The sequence below is a fragment of the Scophthalmus maximus genome, chromosome 13, assembly GCF_022379125.1.
Source record: "Scophthalmus maximus strain ysfricsl-2021 chromosome 13, ASM2237912v1, whole genome shotgun sequence".
In the NCBI taxonomy this organism is placed as follows: domain Eukaryota; kingdom Metazoa; phylum Chordata; class Actinopteri; order Pleuronectiformes; family Scophthalmidae; genus Scophthalmus; species Scophthalmus maximus.
Genome location: NC_061527.1, coordinates 19,393,576 through 19,411,069, shown reverse-complemented (window position 1 = coordinate 19,411,069; position 17,494 = coordinate 19,393,576). Strand labels below are relative to the sequence as shown.

At 46.3% G+C, this 17,494-nt stretch overlaps 1 protein-coding gene across 4 annotated transcripts; it reads left to right on the top strand.

Annotated features, from left to right (window-relative positions):
• Window positions 1-37: 37 nt before the first annotated feature.
• On the top strand, window positions 38-17,215 carry cpeb2 (cytoplasmic polyadenylation element binding protein 2). Of its 4 annotated transcripts, XM_035648220.2 has the most exons (11): window positions 39-1,394; window positions 3,230-3,499; window positions 6,729-6,819; window positions 8,903-8,953; window positions 9,974-9,997; window positions 11,000-11,173; window positions 11,296-11,385; window positions 11,659-11,777; window positions 11,895-12,009; window positions 12,278-12,459; window positions 13,447-17,215. In XM_035648220.2, the coding sequence occupies exons 1-11, from the start codon at window positions 450-452 to the stop codon at window positions 13,672-13,674; spliced, it is 2,289 nt and encodes a 762-aa protein (XP_035504113.2). In that variant the 5' UTR covers window positions 39-449; the 3' UTR covers window positions 13,675-17,215. The 4 variants fall into 4 exon arrangements, with proteins under 4 accessions (XP_035504115.2, XP_035504113.2, XP_035504116.2 ...); XM_035648222.2 differs by lacking the exon at window positions 9,974-9,997 and having other exon boundaries at window positions 38-1,394; XM_035648223.2 differs by lacking the exon at window positions 8,903-8,953 and having other exon boundaries at window positions 41-1,394.
• Window positions 17,216-17,494: the final 279 nt, after the last annotated feature.

The following is a 17,494-nucleotide window of genomic DNA, read 5'->3' as shown; positions in this document are numbered from 1 at the left end:
GCTCGTGACGCGCCTCGAGTCGGAGGGCTTTAATCCACTGCCGCAGCGGCGCAGCCGGTCACCAGAGGAGGGGGGGGAAGCGCACACGCCAGGCCACAGTCCCACACAAGGCCCGAAACAGGCTCGGTCTCCGCGCAGATAGATGATAGCGTCGCCGAGCAGGACCGAGATTACGAGCGGAGCGAGGCGACTGCTTCGCGTGTAGGCCGGACCCCCTCCTCTCTGGCTCCGAGCCGTCAGCGCGTCCAACAAGACGGCTCCCTATCAGAGAGACATCAGCATTTACGCGTTCCCTTTGCGTCGAGGCGTATTTGGTATCTGTGAGCCGGCTGCCGGATACTACCCCTCGTCCTGCCGGTTTCTCCCCCGCCCCCTCGGCCGGTTCGCCCTTCAGCTGCAGCGCCGCCGCGTCCTCGCCGTTCCCGTCAGCTGCTGCGCATCAGCAAAACATGCAGGATGAGCCTGTGGGCTTGACAACCACGCAATTGCCCCCGTCGACCGAGGAAAGGGACAGCAGCAGCAGCGCCGTCAGCAAATCTGGGAAACGGCCGAGGCAGGCCGGCGACCGTGACAGCCAGCTGAGCTCCTTCGCCCCGGATTATACCCGTCCGCAGCAGAGGACCGATCTCGATCGAGATCGCATTTGCCCCAGCCGGTCCATCTGTGACCTTCGGCGCGGCCGCGACACACAGCAGCAGTCAGGTCGGCGCGCCGAGTTTAGCCCCGCGGAGTCGCCCCCGTCCCGGGGACACGTCGGTCACCTGCCGCAGAGGCAGCGCGTCCCCGAGCCCGAGCCCGAGCCCCGCGCTGCCGGCCGCCGCGGCTCTCCAGTGGAAGAGGCTGCAGCCGATGCTGCGTCGCCACCGCGCACCTCCGCAGCTCCGAACGAGGTCCAAATGGACTCCCCCGTCGCCCACCACTTGAATAACGGCAACGGCAGCAGCACCGGCAACATGTTGGCCGGGGGTCTCGGCGCCGCCTTCCCGAGCCTGCCGGGCCAGGAGATGCAGAGCGCCGGCGGGGGCTCGTCGCCGCCCTCCCTCCCTGGGTTCGGCACCCCGTGGTCCGTCCAGACCAGCTCCTCGCCGCCGCCCGCGCCCAACTCCATCAACCCCATCCACGCCAACGCCATCAACCAGATGCCCAACGCGGACTCCGACAACGGCTTCTACCCGGGGATCCCCTCCTCCATCAACCCGGCCTTCTTCCAGAGTTTCTCGCCGGTGTCAACTAATCCCTGCGCCGGGATTAACGTGCAGGGCTTCAGCGGCCCCTTCTCGCAGCAGATCAACGTCCCGCAGCAGCCGCAGAGCCGCAGGTCCCCGGTCAGTCCCCAGATGCATCCGCAGCAGGGCGCCTTCCTGCAGCACAGGAACAACTACAACCAACATCAGGTGAGAAGACATCACGTGAAGGTGACAGGGATTCTTTGTCTGCCCTTTGATTGGCACAAAACAGGCCTGAAGCCCTCAAGCAAACCGAATTCCTTTTTGAATCAAGGCCTTGCAGGCTCCCCTTAATTTTACATGAAGGCCACACTTATGCCCTTAAGTTAGAGAGCAACTTGTGACTCTGCAGAGATAATAGATGATGGGCTATGAGTGCAAGTGTGTGTGTGTGTGTGTGTGTGTGTGTGTGAGTGTGTCATTGTTCAACTCTTCGCAGGATAAATTGCCCTCCTTTTTCCTGCATAATGCATTTGTCATGTCCCCTGCAACGGCTGAAGTCACCACTCTCTCCGGGCAAAGGGAGGGAGAGTGGAACAGGGGAACAAGGGAGCATCACTGAATCTAGCTGTTGTTCTCCCCTGGAAGCTGGCAGTGGGACGCAGTCACATGGCGGTGGACCATCCCTGTCTTGTGGCTCACTCAGTAGGAACACAAAAGGCTCACAGGGTTTGGGTGTCCTAAATGCGTGCTCATTTGTGTCAAACGGAGACATCTTGTATCCTGGTGTGTGTGTGTGTGTGTGTGTGTGTGTGTGTGCGTGCGTGTGTGTGCGCGCGCTCGCATTGGCAGACGGTTAGATAGATGGATAGATGAACTTTATCGATCCCAAACTGGGAAATTCCGGCGTTACAGCAGCAGGTATCGGTCACAAATCACACCTGTCAAAATGTAAAAAAAAATATAGAAGAATCACAAAAATATAGAAGAATAAGGAATAGCGATATAAGGAATGTTAAGGGACCCTGAAGACACACCAGTGGCAGTAGCATCTCACACAGAGGTTCAGATTATGCAGTATAGTCTTAGGGCGTACAGTATGTGTTAGCAGCCTTCGGCGTCAGATTTCTCATGTGATTTGCACATTGGGCGTGTGTGTGTATGCAAGCAGACACACACACACACACACACACACACACACACAGTGTGTGCCTGGGTGAGCTTAAAGTGCATCTGTGGTGTTGCCTTTCCCCCTGACCTTTAACCCCTGTCTTTGATTGCGAGTGCTATGTAAATACATTTTCATGAAACCTCAAAAAACAGACGGCTCTTTTTAGTCACATGGTCTTGCGCACATATTAAGAGGGCTAAAACATGAATAGGTGAAAAATAAGGAGCTAGTACTACATTTTTCCAATTGTTTTATGCGCAGGAGTAAAATAGCTAGTCTTTATACATCAATGTCGTCCGGGCCTCTGGACCAACACCTCCACGAGCCCGCGTTTCCTTCAACGGCACGTACATGACCCCCTGGTTTTTTTTTCCCGAAGATAAAAATCTTTTTTTCTAATTTGTTTTACTCTAAACCCCATCCGACTCCTCGCACAGATGTCAGCAGATGATCCAATAAAAGGACTACAGATTACGCTATGAACTGAGTGTTCGAGAGACACACAGTGACGACTGTTGCTCCGCGCAAGAGTTCCGCGTGAAAGCACGCGAGATTAAGCACGATGTGATTCGATGTATGATTAAGAGTGGACACAAGGTCCAGGTACAGAGAGAGAAAGAGTGTGTGTGAGTGTGTGTGTGTGTGTGTAACTTAGACTGGCGGTGTCGCCGTGCACGGGATGCTTAGTATTAGTCTTAAAGCCCCAAATCTTCTTATCTACCCACTCGTTACAGGAGCAGATAAAGCTAGGCTTGTGGCTGACGGGGAGAAAAATGAAGGAAAGGCCGACAGGATAGGATGAAATGGAAATATGAATACTAAAATATGGGTTATGTGCTTTCTAACCGTCCCACCTTCACACCCTCACTGCTGTTTGTCCTTGCGTGTGCAGCCCATGGTGAAGCAATCTCCCTGGGGCAGCCACCAGGGGAACGGCTGGGGCTCCGGGGGGATGTCCTGGGGCCGGGACCACCGCAGAGTCGGCGGCATGGGCGTACCTGGCTCGGTCAGTCACGCCTCGCCCCTGAAGAAGCCCTTCTCCAGCAACGTCATCGCTCCTCCCAAGTTCCCACGCTCGGGGGGATCACTGGGGCCTAAGTCCTGGATCGAGGAAAACTTGTTTCGCACAGACAGTAACAGCAACACCTTGTTGCCCCTGCAGGTATGTGTGTGTTTGGGTTGGTCCCAGCGTCGGTCCCAGCGTCGGCTGGTTTTGTCTGCAAGATAATGAGTTTGGTGTGTGTCTGTGTGTGTTTGTGTGTGTTTGGTGTGTGTCTGTGTGTGTCTGTGTGTGTGTGTGTTTGTGTGTGTTTGTGTGTGTGTTTGTGTTTGGTGTGTGTTTGTGTGTGTTTGTGTGTGTGTGTGTTTGTGAAGGGGAGGGCTTTTGTTTTTGTGTGACAGTGTGTGAATCAGTGGCTTAAACAAAGGGAATGATAAACGTAGGTGTGTGTGTGTGTGTGTGTGTGTGTGTGTGTGTGTGTGTGTGTGTGTGTGTGTGTGTGTGTGTGTGTGTGTGTGTGTGTGTGTGTGTGTGTGTGTGTGTGTGTGTGTGTGTGTGTGTGTGTGTGTGTGTGTGTGTGTGTGTGTGTGTGTGTGTGTGTGTGTGTTTCAATTGAGATCCCTTGATGAAACAGAAACTGAGAGAGAGTTTTTTTTTCTCCAGCAGAGGATTCCTCAGATGTACACAGGCTGTGAGTAGATGGAAATTACCATAAAATGGACGTTTGCGATTAGCATTTCAATCAGAGGGGAGTTTGAACCGATTCGCTCGGCGGGTTTTTTGCCAAAGGTGTGACGAAATGGGGGCTGGGCTGAATTCATTCTCAGGTTACCGACATCTTGTGTGTGCGAGCTTCTTCAGGTACCGAGGCTGCTGGAGCTCTTTGTGTGGACGCATCTTATTCCAGGTTCCTCTCAGGAGTCTCCCTAAAGATAAATGCGGACAGGTCTGTCAGAGAGGTTTATCAGTGGTCATCACATGCCCCTGATTTCTAGTCTGAATGATCCAACTATAATAAGTGTCTCTACTCTCCTCTGACGAGGCGACAGCAGGTTCTAAATGCCTCATCGTTATTCCCCATTAGTGTCCCGTATTAAATTAATCAATTTTCTTGGACAAGAAAACATTCTTCTGTGTCTTCTGAACTGTAATCGTGGCTGACATCCACCCACTGTCTCTTTGTAAGGTTTTTGGCAAACAGAACATATTGTCAGCAATATGTATCAATTATATACTAGTAGTAATTATGAGTATTGGACCAATGAACAATATTTTACCCTTTTTTATAATCATCTAACTAGATTGCCCTAATTCATAATGCCGCATTGTTTCAATTGAAGCCCAGTGTCGTTATCTATATCAGATTTCTCAGCCGTTTCTAATTAGTCATACAACTTTTTTACAGTGTTTGTAGAAATAAGGTATTAATTCTCATGTGAATCTGTCGATTACAAGCTCAGGAGGGTTTTGTGTAAAAGATCTTCCTTACAAAAACCTTCTTATATTGTCTTAAGTAAAAGAGAAGACAGTTTATGATACAATGTGTGTCTTGAGTTGAGTCCATGAAAGCTAGTTAGCCAGTGACTTTACAGTGTCTGCTGCCGTAATGTCCGTTTGTAATAGATACTAGAAAACCTGCATGTTTAGCATGAGGGGAAAAAAACACACAATATATTCATTACTGTGACTCATTCAAACTGAAGTAATGATATCACCCAAATAATGGTGTCACCGAGCGGTTTCACTGTTGCTATGAGCTCCAATTATTGATGGTATCCGTGCCAAGAAGTACAGCGCTTCCTATTCCAGGAAACAGGCCCCGACTCCATGGATTGTTAATTTCCATAAACAGTGTCAGACGCTAGAATTTTTCAGATTCCAAGTCTTTTCCTTCCTTCCTTTTCTGTTTAAAGCTTGGCCGTGTCATGTTTTTTAACATCACACAGAGACGGACTGAGGCAAACGGGAGCGGGTCTGTCCCTGCAGTCGAGCCGGTCATTTGTACAGCATTTCTCCAGCACGTTATATTCCTGAAGTAAAAAGGGAAAAAAAATCCTCTAACACCACGATAATCATAGCCACATGTTAATGTTCATGTGTGTTTCAGCTTCTAATCCCACCATCATGTCAAACAACTCAAGACATAAAAGTCTCTTTACTTGTCTTGGGTTCCGCTGTATATGTGGGGGGGGGGAGTGAAATGAAGTGTGAAGTTTTGCGATGTCAAACCATTGGGGTACTCTTTTAAGAACATTTGGAAACGTGATTCACCAGTGATCAACCTGGCTGGTTTGAACGTTCATTTCACCGAAATTAGTACAAAAAGTATATTTTCTCCGTTCTTCTTCTCTCTCTGTCTTTCGGTATCAAGCTTAGCTGCAAACATTTCAAGATATCCACTTTATAACCTAACATAGATTTGAAAAATAATGTGTTTTTCTAAAATCGCTGTCTCCATTACTCTACATATTTCACAGACCTCAGTATTTTTACTGGAGAAATCGCCCCGTGCCGACGAGGTTGTGTGTTTCCCCCCGAATAAAAAGGCGCACTGTCGCAGGGAAGAGATGTCGATGAACACAAATGAAATTCCCTTCACGTGGTAGAACCATCTGAGGCTGACAATTACAAAACCCTGAACAATTAAACTCAAACGACCTGCCCAGCTCGATACTATTAGAGATAAATGAGAAAATAAATCTGCTCGTGATTTAGTTATACTGACACATTAAACATGGCAACTCCGTGAAGACCTTTTCAGTGTCTGGCGGCCAATTAGAATCATGTTTGAGCTATATTTCTATGTTTTGTCAACTCTGCGGTTTTTATTTTCAGAATTAAGTTAACTGTTGCGGTAAAAATGAATTGCGATTACACGATAGACGGACTCAGGCAACAACCCTTCACTATCAAGGTGCGTCGGGTTGACCTTTACCCTGTTATTATGTCGGGTTCGGCACGGGTCGGCTCGGAGCTCTGTGGTACAGTACGTTAGTCACCACGTGCGTCTGTCATAGTTGTCTGTTAAGGATAACTGTCTCACTGGAAGAGCTGATGAGCTCACGACCTCCATCGCAGCTCTCCGGCTAAATGCCACTCCCAGGTTCGGTTTCCATTCTCTCTCCGCGCGGCCTCCGGGAACAGCTCCAGAGATCCTTGGGGGAATCTGTGTTAATCGTCTGCGCACAAACATATCTTCAGTGCCCCAATGTGAATAAATATGGAAAGAATTTTAATCCGCGAGCTACTCACACTCTTGCATGTTAAGCCAAACACACACGCCTCCGAGGCTTTACGATTCATAAGCCAAATCGCAAAAGTGTGTTAGAGACGTGAGGACCTGTGACCGTGGATGTTGTGAACCTTAATTCACGAACCTGTGTTTCTGTAGGACCGCTCCAGAATGTACGACAGTCTGAACATGCACTCCCTGGAGAGCTCTCTGATCGACATCATGCGAGCCGAGCAGGATCCGATGAAAGGTAAGGTTCCCTTTCCCTTTTTTCCGCAGGGGGGGTCAGAGGGAGGCGATCGTGTTCGCGCGGGCAACCCGGCGGCTTCGCAGAGTCCCTCAATGCAGAGAGGATGCATGACCTGCCAGCTCCGATCCCGTTGCGACTTAACCCGGCTGGGCGGCGCACACAGAGCAGTGTTAAGTGTGGAGGGGAGAAGGGAGAGGCTTTATCTCGTGAAGCTGTGAATGTCTAGTTTTCTGACAGATTGGACCCAAGCAAATCCCACCTGACTTGGACATTTTGTACGGAAAGATGTATGAATAGTCCAATGGTTTCCTTTTGAATTAGGGCCTCATGGCATTGGCGAGCGGAGGAGGTACTGTAGTATGACACTGTCCCGACCTCCGGGGCTCAGCTGCTGGACATCAGAGGAGCAGTGTCAAATAACTGCGCCTTTCCTACCCTCCTCTTCCAGTGACGGCTGCTCGTAGCTCATTTACAGCCTCACAGGCCCGATGCACACACTTTGAAATACAACCCAGAAATAGTAAGACTGGCAAAACCAAACCATGCATGCAGTCCGTATTTGAGTGTATATGTGTGCAAACACCGACATTCTGTTTGGTTATTTATAGTCTTCATCGAGACCCCACTGAAATCAGGACTCGTCCTGTGCGCCCCCCCCCCCCCTCCCCTTTCTTGGGTGCCTGTCTTGTTTTTCCTGCCGGAGCAGATGGAGAGGACACGGGCCAGTGTGCACGGCAGAGAGAAGGGGGATCTAGACTAATTTTAGATGTGATCACACTTTCACACACTGTGTGACAGCCAAGAGAGCAGGCGAGAGGGAAGGGGGGGGGGGGGGGGGGGGCTCGCGAGAATGGTGCTCTGCCATTTATAGCCTTGCCACAGCAAACACAACAGTGTAATCTGGCTAGCAGCTCGGACAAGACCATAATGGCGATACTCTATTTGGACATTAATGCAATTGCAATAATGCAAAGCTTGTTTGCCTGCAACAGAATTTTTGCTTCCCTTTCCAGCACTTGCTTGTGTTGTCTTGCATTTAAAGCCTCTTTGTAGAATTTGAGAATTTCTGGCTTTGGTGCCCCCCAGTGGCAGCATCGGGGAAGACACAGTGGTGGGAAGCGACCCACACCACTCCTCTGACAGTGAGGATTGAATGACAAACGTGCAGCACACAGTCTATATCAATTTTGCTTGCCATTATCTCAGGTTTCCACAATCATACAATAAATATTACACATTAACAAACACTTAGGGGCTTTAACATTTCAATATAAACGCAAGAAAAAAACAATTGAAATGAGCATTGTCATACATCTTACATTTACTTCTGATTCAGATTCCCTGAATATTAATATTGCTTTGCTTTGATTAGTTTTCTTGCAGCCTACAGTCCAAAACATATATTGAACGAGGTGGTTTTTGGCAATGATTGACTTGAATTGACTTATTGACTAAAATGATTAGTCAATCATCCAGTTTGTTGCATTTTCTGCCGACCAATTCATTGATTAATCCCCAAATTGCGTCCACCATGATTGCAGTACGACTGTTTTCAACATATCGCATTGTATGATGGTGTAATATGTCATTGACAATTCGAATGAACTTGAAAAAATAAAAGTGTGATACCTTATATGGCCTTTTATCAGCAAGATCACATCAGGATTTTGTTTTGTCTAAAGAATCCTTTCTCACTGTTTTGATAAGTATAACGTCTCTGAGATGTTTTTCTCTGCCAAGTCTCGCCGGGTTTCTCCCAATATCAACTTTATTATCTTTGGGGTTGAGAAGAGCCGACTGTCGGCTCTGTCGGTGTGTGTCCGAGCACTTTGTGTTGTCTGTGTCCTCGCTCCCTTATACACACATTGGCCTCGCCCTGTCCTCTCCATCTGCTCTGTGCCTCATCCCTCTCTCTCTCTCTCTCTCTCTCTCTCTGTGTGTGTGTGTGTGTGTGTGTGTGTGTGTGTGTGTGTGTGTGTGTGTGTGTGTGTGTGTGTGTGTGTGTGTGTGTGTGTGTGTGTGTGTGTGTGTGTGTGTGTGTGTGTGTGTGTGTGTGTGTGTGTGTGTGTTTTCCTCATGTCAGGCCGCGTGGGATGCCCTCACCCCGGGGCCGATGGCCTCCTCATGCTCAATGGTAATTATCTCTTAGCTCCATCGCTCTCGGTTTCTTCCGGCTCTCGTGATGCGTTCGCTGCGTTCTCCACAGCCTAATTGGACACACTCAGCAGACTCACGGCGGTAGAGTGGGCTCCCACTAGGTGACGTGTGCTACATCTGGTGTTAGTCTGTATTCATTGTTTTTAACAAATGCATACAGAACATTTACGACATTTTATTCAAAACCTGACATCTACCAAAGTGATGCTATCATGACATGTGGAATGTTTCCATTGTTAGACGTCACGTGGAGGAGACAAACTACATTGTTACTTCATTTTGTTAAGCACTACATTTTCAGTGGCATTTCATAATAAGTCATATCTTATAATAAATGTAATCTCGTGTGGACAGATCGCGTTGGTGTCCAGAATAATATCTCCGCAGGGCACAAATCGGGGTCAGAATGCGTTCGCAAATTACGTACAGTACAAGCACGTTTGTTTGGTGTCTGCTGTTTCCTCCTCAGCAGTTCATTTCTCCGTCTCCTGTTAGAGGCAGTTCTCGTATCCGCGATGAGCCCTGTTTACCCTGACAGAGGACAGGGTGTTCTATTTGCCCAAATTGGCTCCACTCCTATCTGACACACTTTATGGGAAACAGAGGCTAGGAAACACCAAGCAGTGAAATATACTCGTGTTGTTGTTCATTAAAGGCACGTCACTGTATTTGTCCTTTATAGCAACAGGAATGTCTGTGTGTTCTGCCTGCTCTATGTCCTCAACAACATGTATATATATATCTATATATATGCTTTTGTTCTTTTCTTTTTCTTCTAATTTTCCATTAACATACTCTAATTATTATATTTTATACATAACGTATGAAAAAGTGGTCTCTGGTGGATGTATGATTCCACTCTGGCGTAGATTTAATGGATCGTGGACCAGCTCAGGTTTGCTAGATGTGATGTGATTTAAGTTCATGGAAGTTACAAATACCCTTTGAGAAATGTCTGCACGGCTGAAACTTGCACTCTGTACTTTCCTACATGCAGCCAGGAGCTATGGGAGACGTCGAGGTAAACTCAGCTTTCTACAGCATATCTCTTCCCCTGTGGCTTGTTCTCTTGCGGCATGCCTTATTACTTGACCGGATACCAAACTGCTGAGGCCCTCTGTCTGGGGTCGGACGTAAAAGCGTTTTAAATTCAGGAACACGCTGCTTTTTTTTTTTTTTTAAGTGTTGTCACACAATCACTAAGTTTCAATTTGGCCCAGTTAGTTGTCATTGGCCGCCCAAAGACACTCAATAAAATATATTGATAAATATAAAAAAAAACACATGATGTCAACGGTCTCAGGTTTGGTCACATTCCTGTTGAGCTCTATTGCATTTGTGCGTCTGCTCTATGCAGCTCCAACGTGTTCAATGTTCAATGAATACAAATCTTTTTTAACAATGGCATTTTTCCTAATGACGCTAGGCAGCACATGCAGCACATGCATGTACAGCACATGCCACCTGGCTAGCTGTATGGCAGGGGAATAATCCACAGCCATCACAAGTGGCATTATGAAATGTTACATTATAAAAAGTGTGTTTGGGGGGAAAAAAAAAAAAACCTGTCTTGAAATAAAACAGAATTTTGATTACTGAACACTTTGGGGCTCCACACTGCTAAGCGATGTTGTTAACAGCTCTGCTCCACAAGGACCCTTGCCTTTCCACACCTGCTTTATCGACCACGCCGCTCTGAGCTGAGCACACATGACTGCACCGCCCCGTCTCCCGTCTGTAACAAGCAAACTGTATAATCCGCACTTTAAGCTGGTGCTTTGTCCCGCAGCTACTCAGTGTAAAGCTACAAAAAAAGCAGACACATTTTGGTTTATAGACCGCCTCTCCTCTGGATTTATCCATCCCATAGCAGGGACATGAAATTCCACAGAGAAGAGGCAGGTTGCTGTCATTTTAAATATGCATGTTTGTGAGTGTTTCTGCTTGTGAGCGTTTAATAGAATGCACATGACGTTGGCTTTATCCTCACCTGCTTTTTCAATTTTTTTTTATCTCCCACCAGGCCGCTCCTCCCTCTTCCCTATTGATGACAATCTCCTCGACGATGGCCACGGCAACCAGGGTGTCCCCGGGGTCCTGGGCTCCCCCGGCTGTTACCCCCACCAAAACGGGGAACGCATTGAGCGCTTCTCCCGCAAGGTGTTTGTGGGAGGTTTGCCCCCTGACATAGATGAAGGTGAGACATGAAACAGTCTCTCCTGATTGCGTAACACTGCTGGCCTTTCGATCCCTCTGTTCCGTCAGCCGTATTTCATCTCTCTGCACCTGTCCGCTGTTCCTTTTCCTTCCTTCCCTCAGATGAAATAACCTCGAGTTTCCGCCGCTTTGGTCACCTGGTGGTGGACTGGCCGCACAAAGCAGAGAGCAAATCCTACTTTCCACCCAAAGGTATTGGCAGAAGCAGCTAGTCTCTGTATTGAACACACGCATTTACAGCCGGCGAACAGTATTTTGCGAGGTATCATTCAAATACTGATAAACAAAGGGAAGAACATATGTGACGTGTGTGTGTGTGTGTGTGTGTGTGTGTGTGTGTGTGTGTGTGTGTGTGTGTGTGTGTGTGTGTGTGTGTGTGTGTGTGTGTGTGTGTGTGTGTGTGTGTGTGTGTGTGTGTGTGTGTGTGTGTGTGTGTGTGTGTGTGTGTGTGTGTGTGTGTCCCAGGATACGCCTTCCTGCTGTTCCAGGAGGAGAGCTCAGTGCAGGCTCTGATTGAAGCCTGCATGGAGGAGGACGGGAAGCTGTACCTGTGCGTCTCCAGTCCCACCATCAAGGACAAACCTGTGAGTCGAACAGCACCAGCTCACATTGACGAAGCCAAAGTGGAGTCGCTGGAAGAATGTCACTGAAAACGTTCAGCATGATTAGAGGGTTAATGCCACGTTTGACTTCAACCTCAGGTGCAAATTCGACCTTGGAACCTGAGCGACAGTGATTTTGTGATGGACGGCTCTCAGCCCCTCGATCCCCGCAAGACCATCTTCGTGGGAGGCGTCCCTCGTCCTCTGAGAGCAAGTAATTGCACCCGTTTTGTTCCTCTCGAGCACTTTCATCTCTGTTTCCCTTGAGGAAGCACTGTAGATGCAGACGGTGCTTCCGTGAAAACATGTTGCGTATTGCAGTAGAGGATCAGCTGTATGTTGGAAGTGCGTGACATGAACATCTGAGACCAGAAATCCCATCTGCAACAAGAGTCTGACAGCTGCTTCCTCAGTCTCCTCTTGTGTGTCTTCTGTGTCCTTTCACTCGTCTAATTCTATTCTACTCCTCATTCTCTGACAAGTTGAGCTGGCCATGATCATGGATCGTCTCTACGGAGGAGTCTGCTACGCGGGAATCGACACTGATCCGGAGCTCAAATACCCCAAGGGTGCAGGGCGAGTGGCCTTCTCCAATCAGCAGAGTTACATCGCTGCCATCAGCGCCAGATTCGTCCAACTGCAGCACGGCGACATCGACAAGCGGGTACAGTCTCCCCTTCATAGGTCCTACTTTGCTAGGGTTGCCAACTGTCCCCTATTAGCCGGGACGTCCCTTATATTGGGCCTAATTGATTTGTCCCATACGTGACCTCCCTTGTCCCATTTATTGACTGCTACGCTGATCCAACCACTGACTGATGCAACAGCAGCAGTGCTGATCATGACACCTCACCTCGCCCCCCCCCCCATCACGCGCATCATCATACGTTAAGTAAATGCGCCAATTCCTCCACCAAAAAAAAATCTATCGATTTGGAAATACAGATATACCCAGAGCTGGCCTGTAAATTAACAAACTATTATTAAGCCTACCCTATGTTGCCAAGGCATGAGAGTTATGTATTAATATTTAATGAAGAGATTAGCTATCATTATGACAAATGGCTCAAAACAACACACTGCATATTCACACAAAACCATTCCCAGGCCACCTTTTGTCCCTTATTTCATAGTGTCAAAGTTGGCAACCCTATACTTTCCACAACGTGTATATGACTCATTATTATTCGGACATATATTATATTATGTCCGAATAATATCCGAATCGATACACACCCGGGCAGAGAAGCACTGGTTAGGCTCTGTCAAGATTCCCTTCGGCACCATTTACTCTCAGTCCAGGGTGAGAGTCATTAGTGTGTGTGTGTGTGTGTGTGTGTGTGTGTGTGTGTGTGTGTGTGTGTGTGTGTGTGTGTGTGTGTGTGTGTGTGTGTGTGTGTGTGTGTGTGTGTGTGTGTGTGTGTTTTTGTGTGTGTGTGTGTGTGTTTTTGTGTGTGTGTGTGTGCAATCAGCATCGCCACAGACGGGCAGCAGCTAGTTGCTGTGGTGATCAAAAGCTTATTAAGGCTAAGAACGAACTCCCTTCTCCCTCTCTGCGTCCGCAGGTCTTGGCCTTTCATGACCATGTTATATTTTTTCCTGTTATTTCCTCATGCACATTCTGTGTCTTCTGCAACGTGTGTGTGTGCAGGTGGAGGTGAAGCCCTACGTGCTGGACGACCAGCTGTGTGACGAGTGTCAGGGTGCGCGCTGCGGCGGGAAATTCGCTCCCTTCTTTTGCGCTAACGTCACCTGTCTGCAGTACTACTGTGAGTTCTGCTGGGCCAACATTCACTCCCGCGCCGGGCGAGAGTTCCACAAGCCCCTGGTCAAAGAAGGGGCCGACCGCCCCCGCCAGATTCACTTCCGCTGGAACTAGACGTGCAGCCGCAGCCATGGCGACGCAGTCAGAGAGGGAGGAGAAAAAAAAAGAGCATCGCTCTGACTCTCATGCTCTCCTAAGCTATCAGTATAAACATAACGCTATACAGTATATACCATATATATATATATATATATATCTATATCTTTTGTAGCAGCCAAACACCACAAGCCTCAGTTTTCACCAAAACCCCCCTCACATCTCAGGCTCTGACAACTCTACAACTCTTTTGTGGTACTTTCATCTTTTCTAAGAGGAGATTTAAAAAGAGATTACTTTTTCTAGTTTTTTTTTGTTTTTTTTCATCATTATTTTTGTATGTGAGATTTAAAAGTAGATACAGGAATGTTTTTTCGCATGGGGCAGCTTGTCTGTCTGTTCGTCTGCTGCTAGCCACCCCACAGTGCGTGTAGTGCACACTTGTTTCTGGGAAAAAAACTCTCTCTTCTCTAATGTTGACGCCAGCCCCGGGTCATTTACCAAAGGTAGCAAAATTATTAAGGAAGCTTCAAATTGACACATTTCTGCCGCAAAACAAACGGTTATTGTTGGTTTTTTTAACGCCGCCACGGGCTCTTTCTTCTTGTCAAAGAGTTTATGTCCAAAAAATCTTTTTTTTATTAAAGAAAAAAGATGATTTCTGCACTCACACAGACCCATGGAGTGATACCTCAAAAGACAAAAATCTGGTTTCTTCTAACTGTATTTGAACATTTATACTTAACAAGCTATTTCAGAAGCTTTGCTGCTATATATTCGTATATATGAATAGATGTGTAGGAACTATATTTAATGCCGTTCGTGAATCAGAATCATGTTAAATGCAGTACGCATGCAGGATAGATGTGTGAGGGGAGAAAAATCACTGAGAGAAAAAAATAAAAACTAAAAACAAACCACTGAAATCGTAATTAAAGACGAGAAAAAAATCTTTAGTCAGGAGCATGACTATCTATTACCGATGCCTAAGAGGGGAAAAAAAATCAGACAAAAGCTAGATGACAAAAAAAAAAAGACATATTTAAACTTGCATGCATTGGTGTTTATCTGTTGTTTGATCCGTCTGCATATTTATCGATACAAAGAGTGATATTGATTCTACTTTAGACTTAGTGGACGGCATCATCTCGTGACATGGTGTCCTGTGTGGCGGGGGCGGGGGGGGAAAAAAGAAGAAAACCCCCCGTGGAGCAGCAGAGTGGTGTTCAGTGGTCTGTGTCCGTGTGTCGTCCCTGTGCTGTGTGACTGTGGTTGGAGTAGACTGAGGCTCTAGTTTAGTTTCCGCCGCCAGACCCGGCGGGGGAAGAGTGAAAACATTGAAGTGACTCTGCCTTCACCCCTTCAAGTCCTGTATCTCTGTGTGGTTCCAAAAGGTTTTTTGTCTGCTCAAGCACCGCGCAGGCAGACCAGACGCAAAAACAAGAGACTTGGTCGCCTTGGGAGATTGAACTGGGAGGAGTGGGCCTGGGCTACAAAAAAAGAATCTCTAGAACATGCTCGCGTCACTCAACCTGCTGATTTTTGTAAGGGCTGGTTGAAACCGTCACGCTCCACGAAACTCCCAGGCCAGGGTTCTGGAGGACGAAGGATCTCCTAACCGAGCTTTTATTGTGACCATGACGACGCTCCGCGTCCTGGCGCGCTAAATAGGAAACTCTTCTTTGTATCGTCTGTGTGTGTGTGTGTGATTCCCCGCCGTGACCCTTGAAGTACTCCTTAGAAAGGGATTCACGGACAATCGTTCTGTAAGGACGGTGGCCCAGCCGTCAGTTAGGCACTGTACATGTGTGTCGCTCTCATGTCGTCGCCGTGGTTTGTGTGTTCCACGCCCCCGGTGTGTGCTCCTCGGTATTGGTGTTCAGGTATCAAGTGTGTACTGTTACAAAACCTATGAAACTGATTGCTTAAAGTTGAGTCGTATCATTTAATTTGTTTTCGTCAACTACTTACCCATCACTGGCCCTTCACTATGTTTTTTACAATATATATTATGCACTACTTTTCTATATAACCCCCACATCTTTTTTTCTTAATCCCCTCCCCCCCAAGTGATTTCATTGCAGATGAGGATTCTCTGAAGCCTCCACCTATTTATAATTCTACAGATGATTTATTAAATTTTTTATTTTTTCATGATTACTTATTTAAGGTGTAGCGTGAAGCAGTGGTCTTAATTTATCCGTGTTGAGTAGAGCGAGAATCCAATATTTTCTAATATATATTAACTAATGTGGTGTGGATGTTGTGAGGAGCGGGAGTCAGAAAGGCGTCGCAGGCCGGGACGTGATCCGGATGAGAGTGAAGGATCGAGCTCCCGCCTTCCCCCGTGGCTTTAGTTCTCATGGTGTCCGATGCGAACATGTTTGAATATCGTCACCTGTAACACTTGACTCGTGCTGTTCTCGTGAGGTTCTATTTCCTATGTTGAACACTGTTACTTTGTTCTGTACCTGTCTTTGTTTTTTTGTAAAAAAAAATCATATTTATTTCACTATTTTTGTAGACAAAAAAAACTATTTGATTTTGATTGTATTTTTCTATTTAAATAGGACTATTATAACATTTATTTCCCCCTCCCCCTCAGTGATAATTATGTCCAAAAGTTCTGTTTAAAGACAAGAATCACTCATTAGTAACAACATCAAAGTTTTTGATAAACAGCGGATTCTTATTTTGATATACACGACACGTTTCATTTGACGGAAGGAAACATGAAGGTTTCATCATATTCTTGGAACACACTTGAGATTCTCCCCTGTTGCATCGAGGCCCCAGCTGCCTGTCCTCGTAGATGCTCTGAAACTTGAATATAACACATTTTGAAAGGCTGACTAACCTCGAATCTGTGTTGTGATGTGCAATACTGTTTCTAATGTTTGTATGAAAAAAAGTAAGAACTACAGTGTAAACCTTTTTAATGCAGATTTATTTTTTTCATTGCATATTTTGCAGATTTCTGATCCACAGTGTCATTTTTTACTGTCAGAAAAAATAAACCCCGTTTTTTCATTGCAACTATTTTTAAATCCAGATATCTTTGTACTGATGTAAATGATTGTAGTTATTTTGGATAGTGTTTTGCTAACAAAAGGAGAGACTTTTTCATGCATATTTATATTTCATTTCATCTTGTTTTATCCCACGTTTTTATTTTTGTTTAATAACGGAATTCTTGGAATAATTTTTCATATTTAAATGTCATTGGTTTCATTTTGTATTTTTATGTGGAAATACACTATATACAATTTTAAGATGCTGATTGCTAAGATATTATTTTGATTTTAATTCTTTTTAAAGCTAAATATTTGTAATTTTATTGTCAAAGTGACTAATTTCTAAATCAAAGTTTGTGTATAGATTCACAAAAGTGGTTTATGAGGTGTTTGGATTGTAATTATTACTGAATGGTTCTTTGATATGCAAATTGAATATCATGTTTATTTTCATTTTTGTTGGTTTTGTATTTAAATGGGGTGTTGATTACGACCTTTGTTTTTCTTTTACTTCCTGAATAAAGACCCATTTTGTTTGGACACAACATGGCTGCTGCTGCCTATGTTCGCTCTTGTTCTTGACTTGGGTTGTGGCCTCCTCCTTCTCCTGTGCTGAGCAGGGAGACTTCAAATGATCTGTGCGGTAGATTCTCTGCATGGAGAATAAGGGATAACCGTGCCCCACATAATCCGACTCGGCCTGTCCCAGGAAGGGTGAAAAGTGTGTGTGTGTGCGTGCGTGTGTGTTTGCGCGCACGTGTGTGTAGTGCAGTTGTAAAATAAAAATAACAATTTTAATTTAAACAAACCATTATGATGCCAAA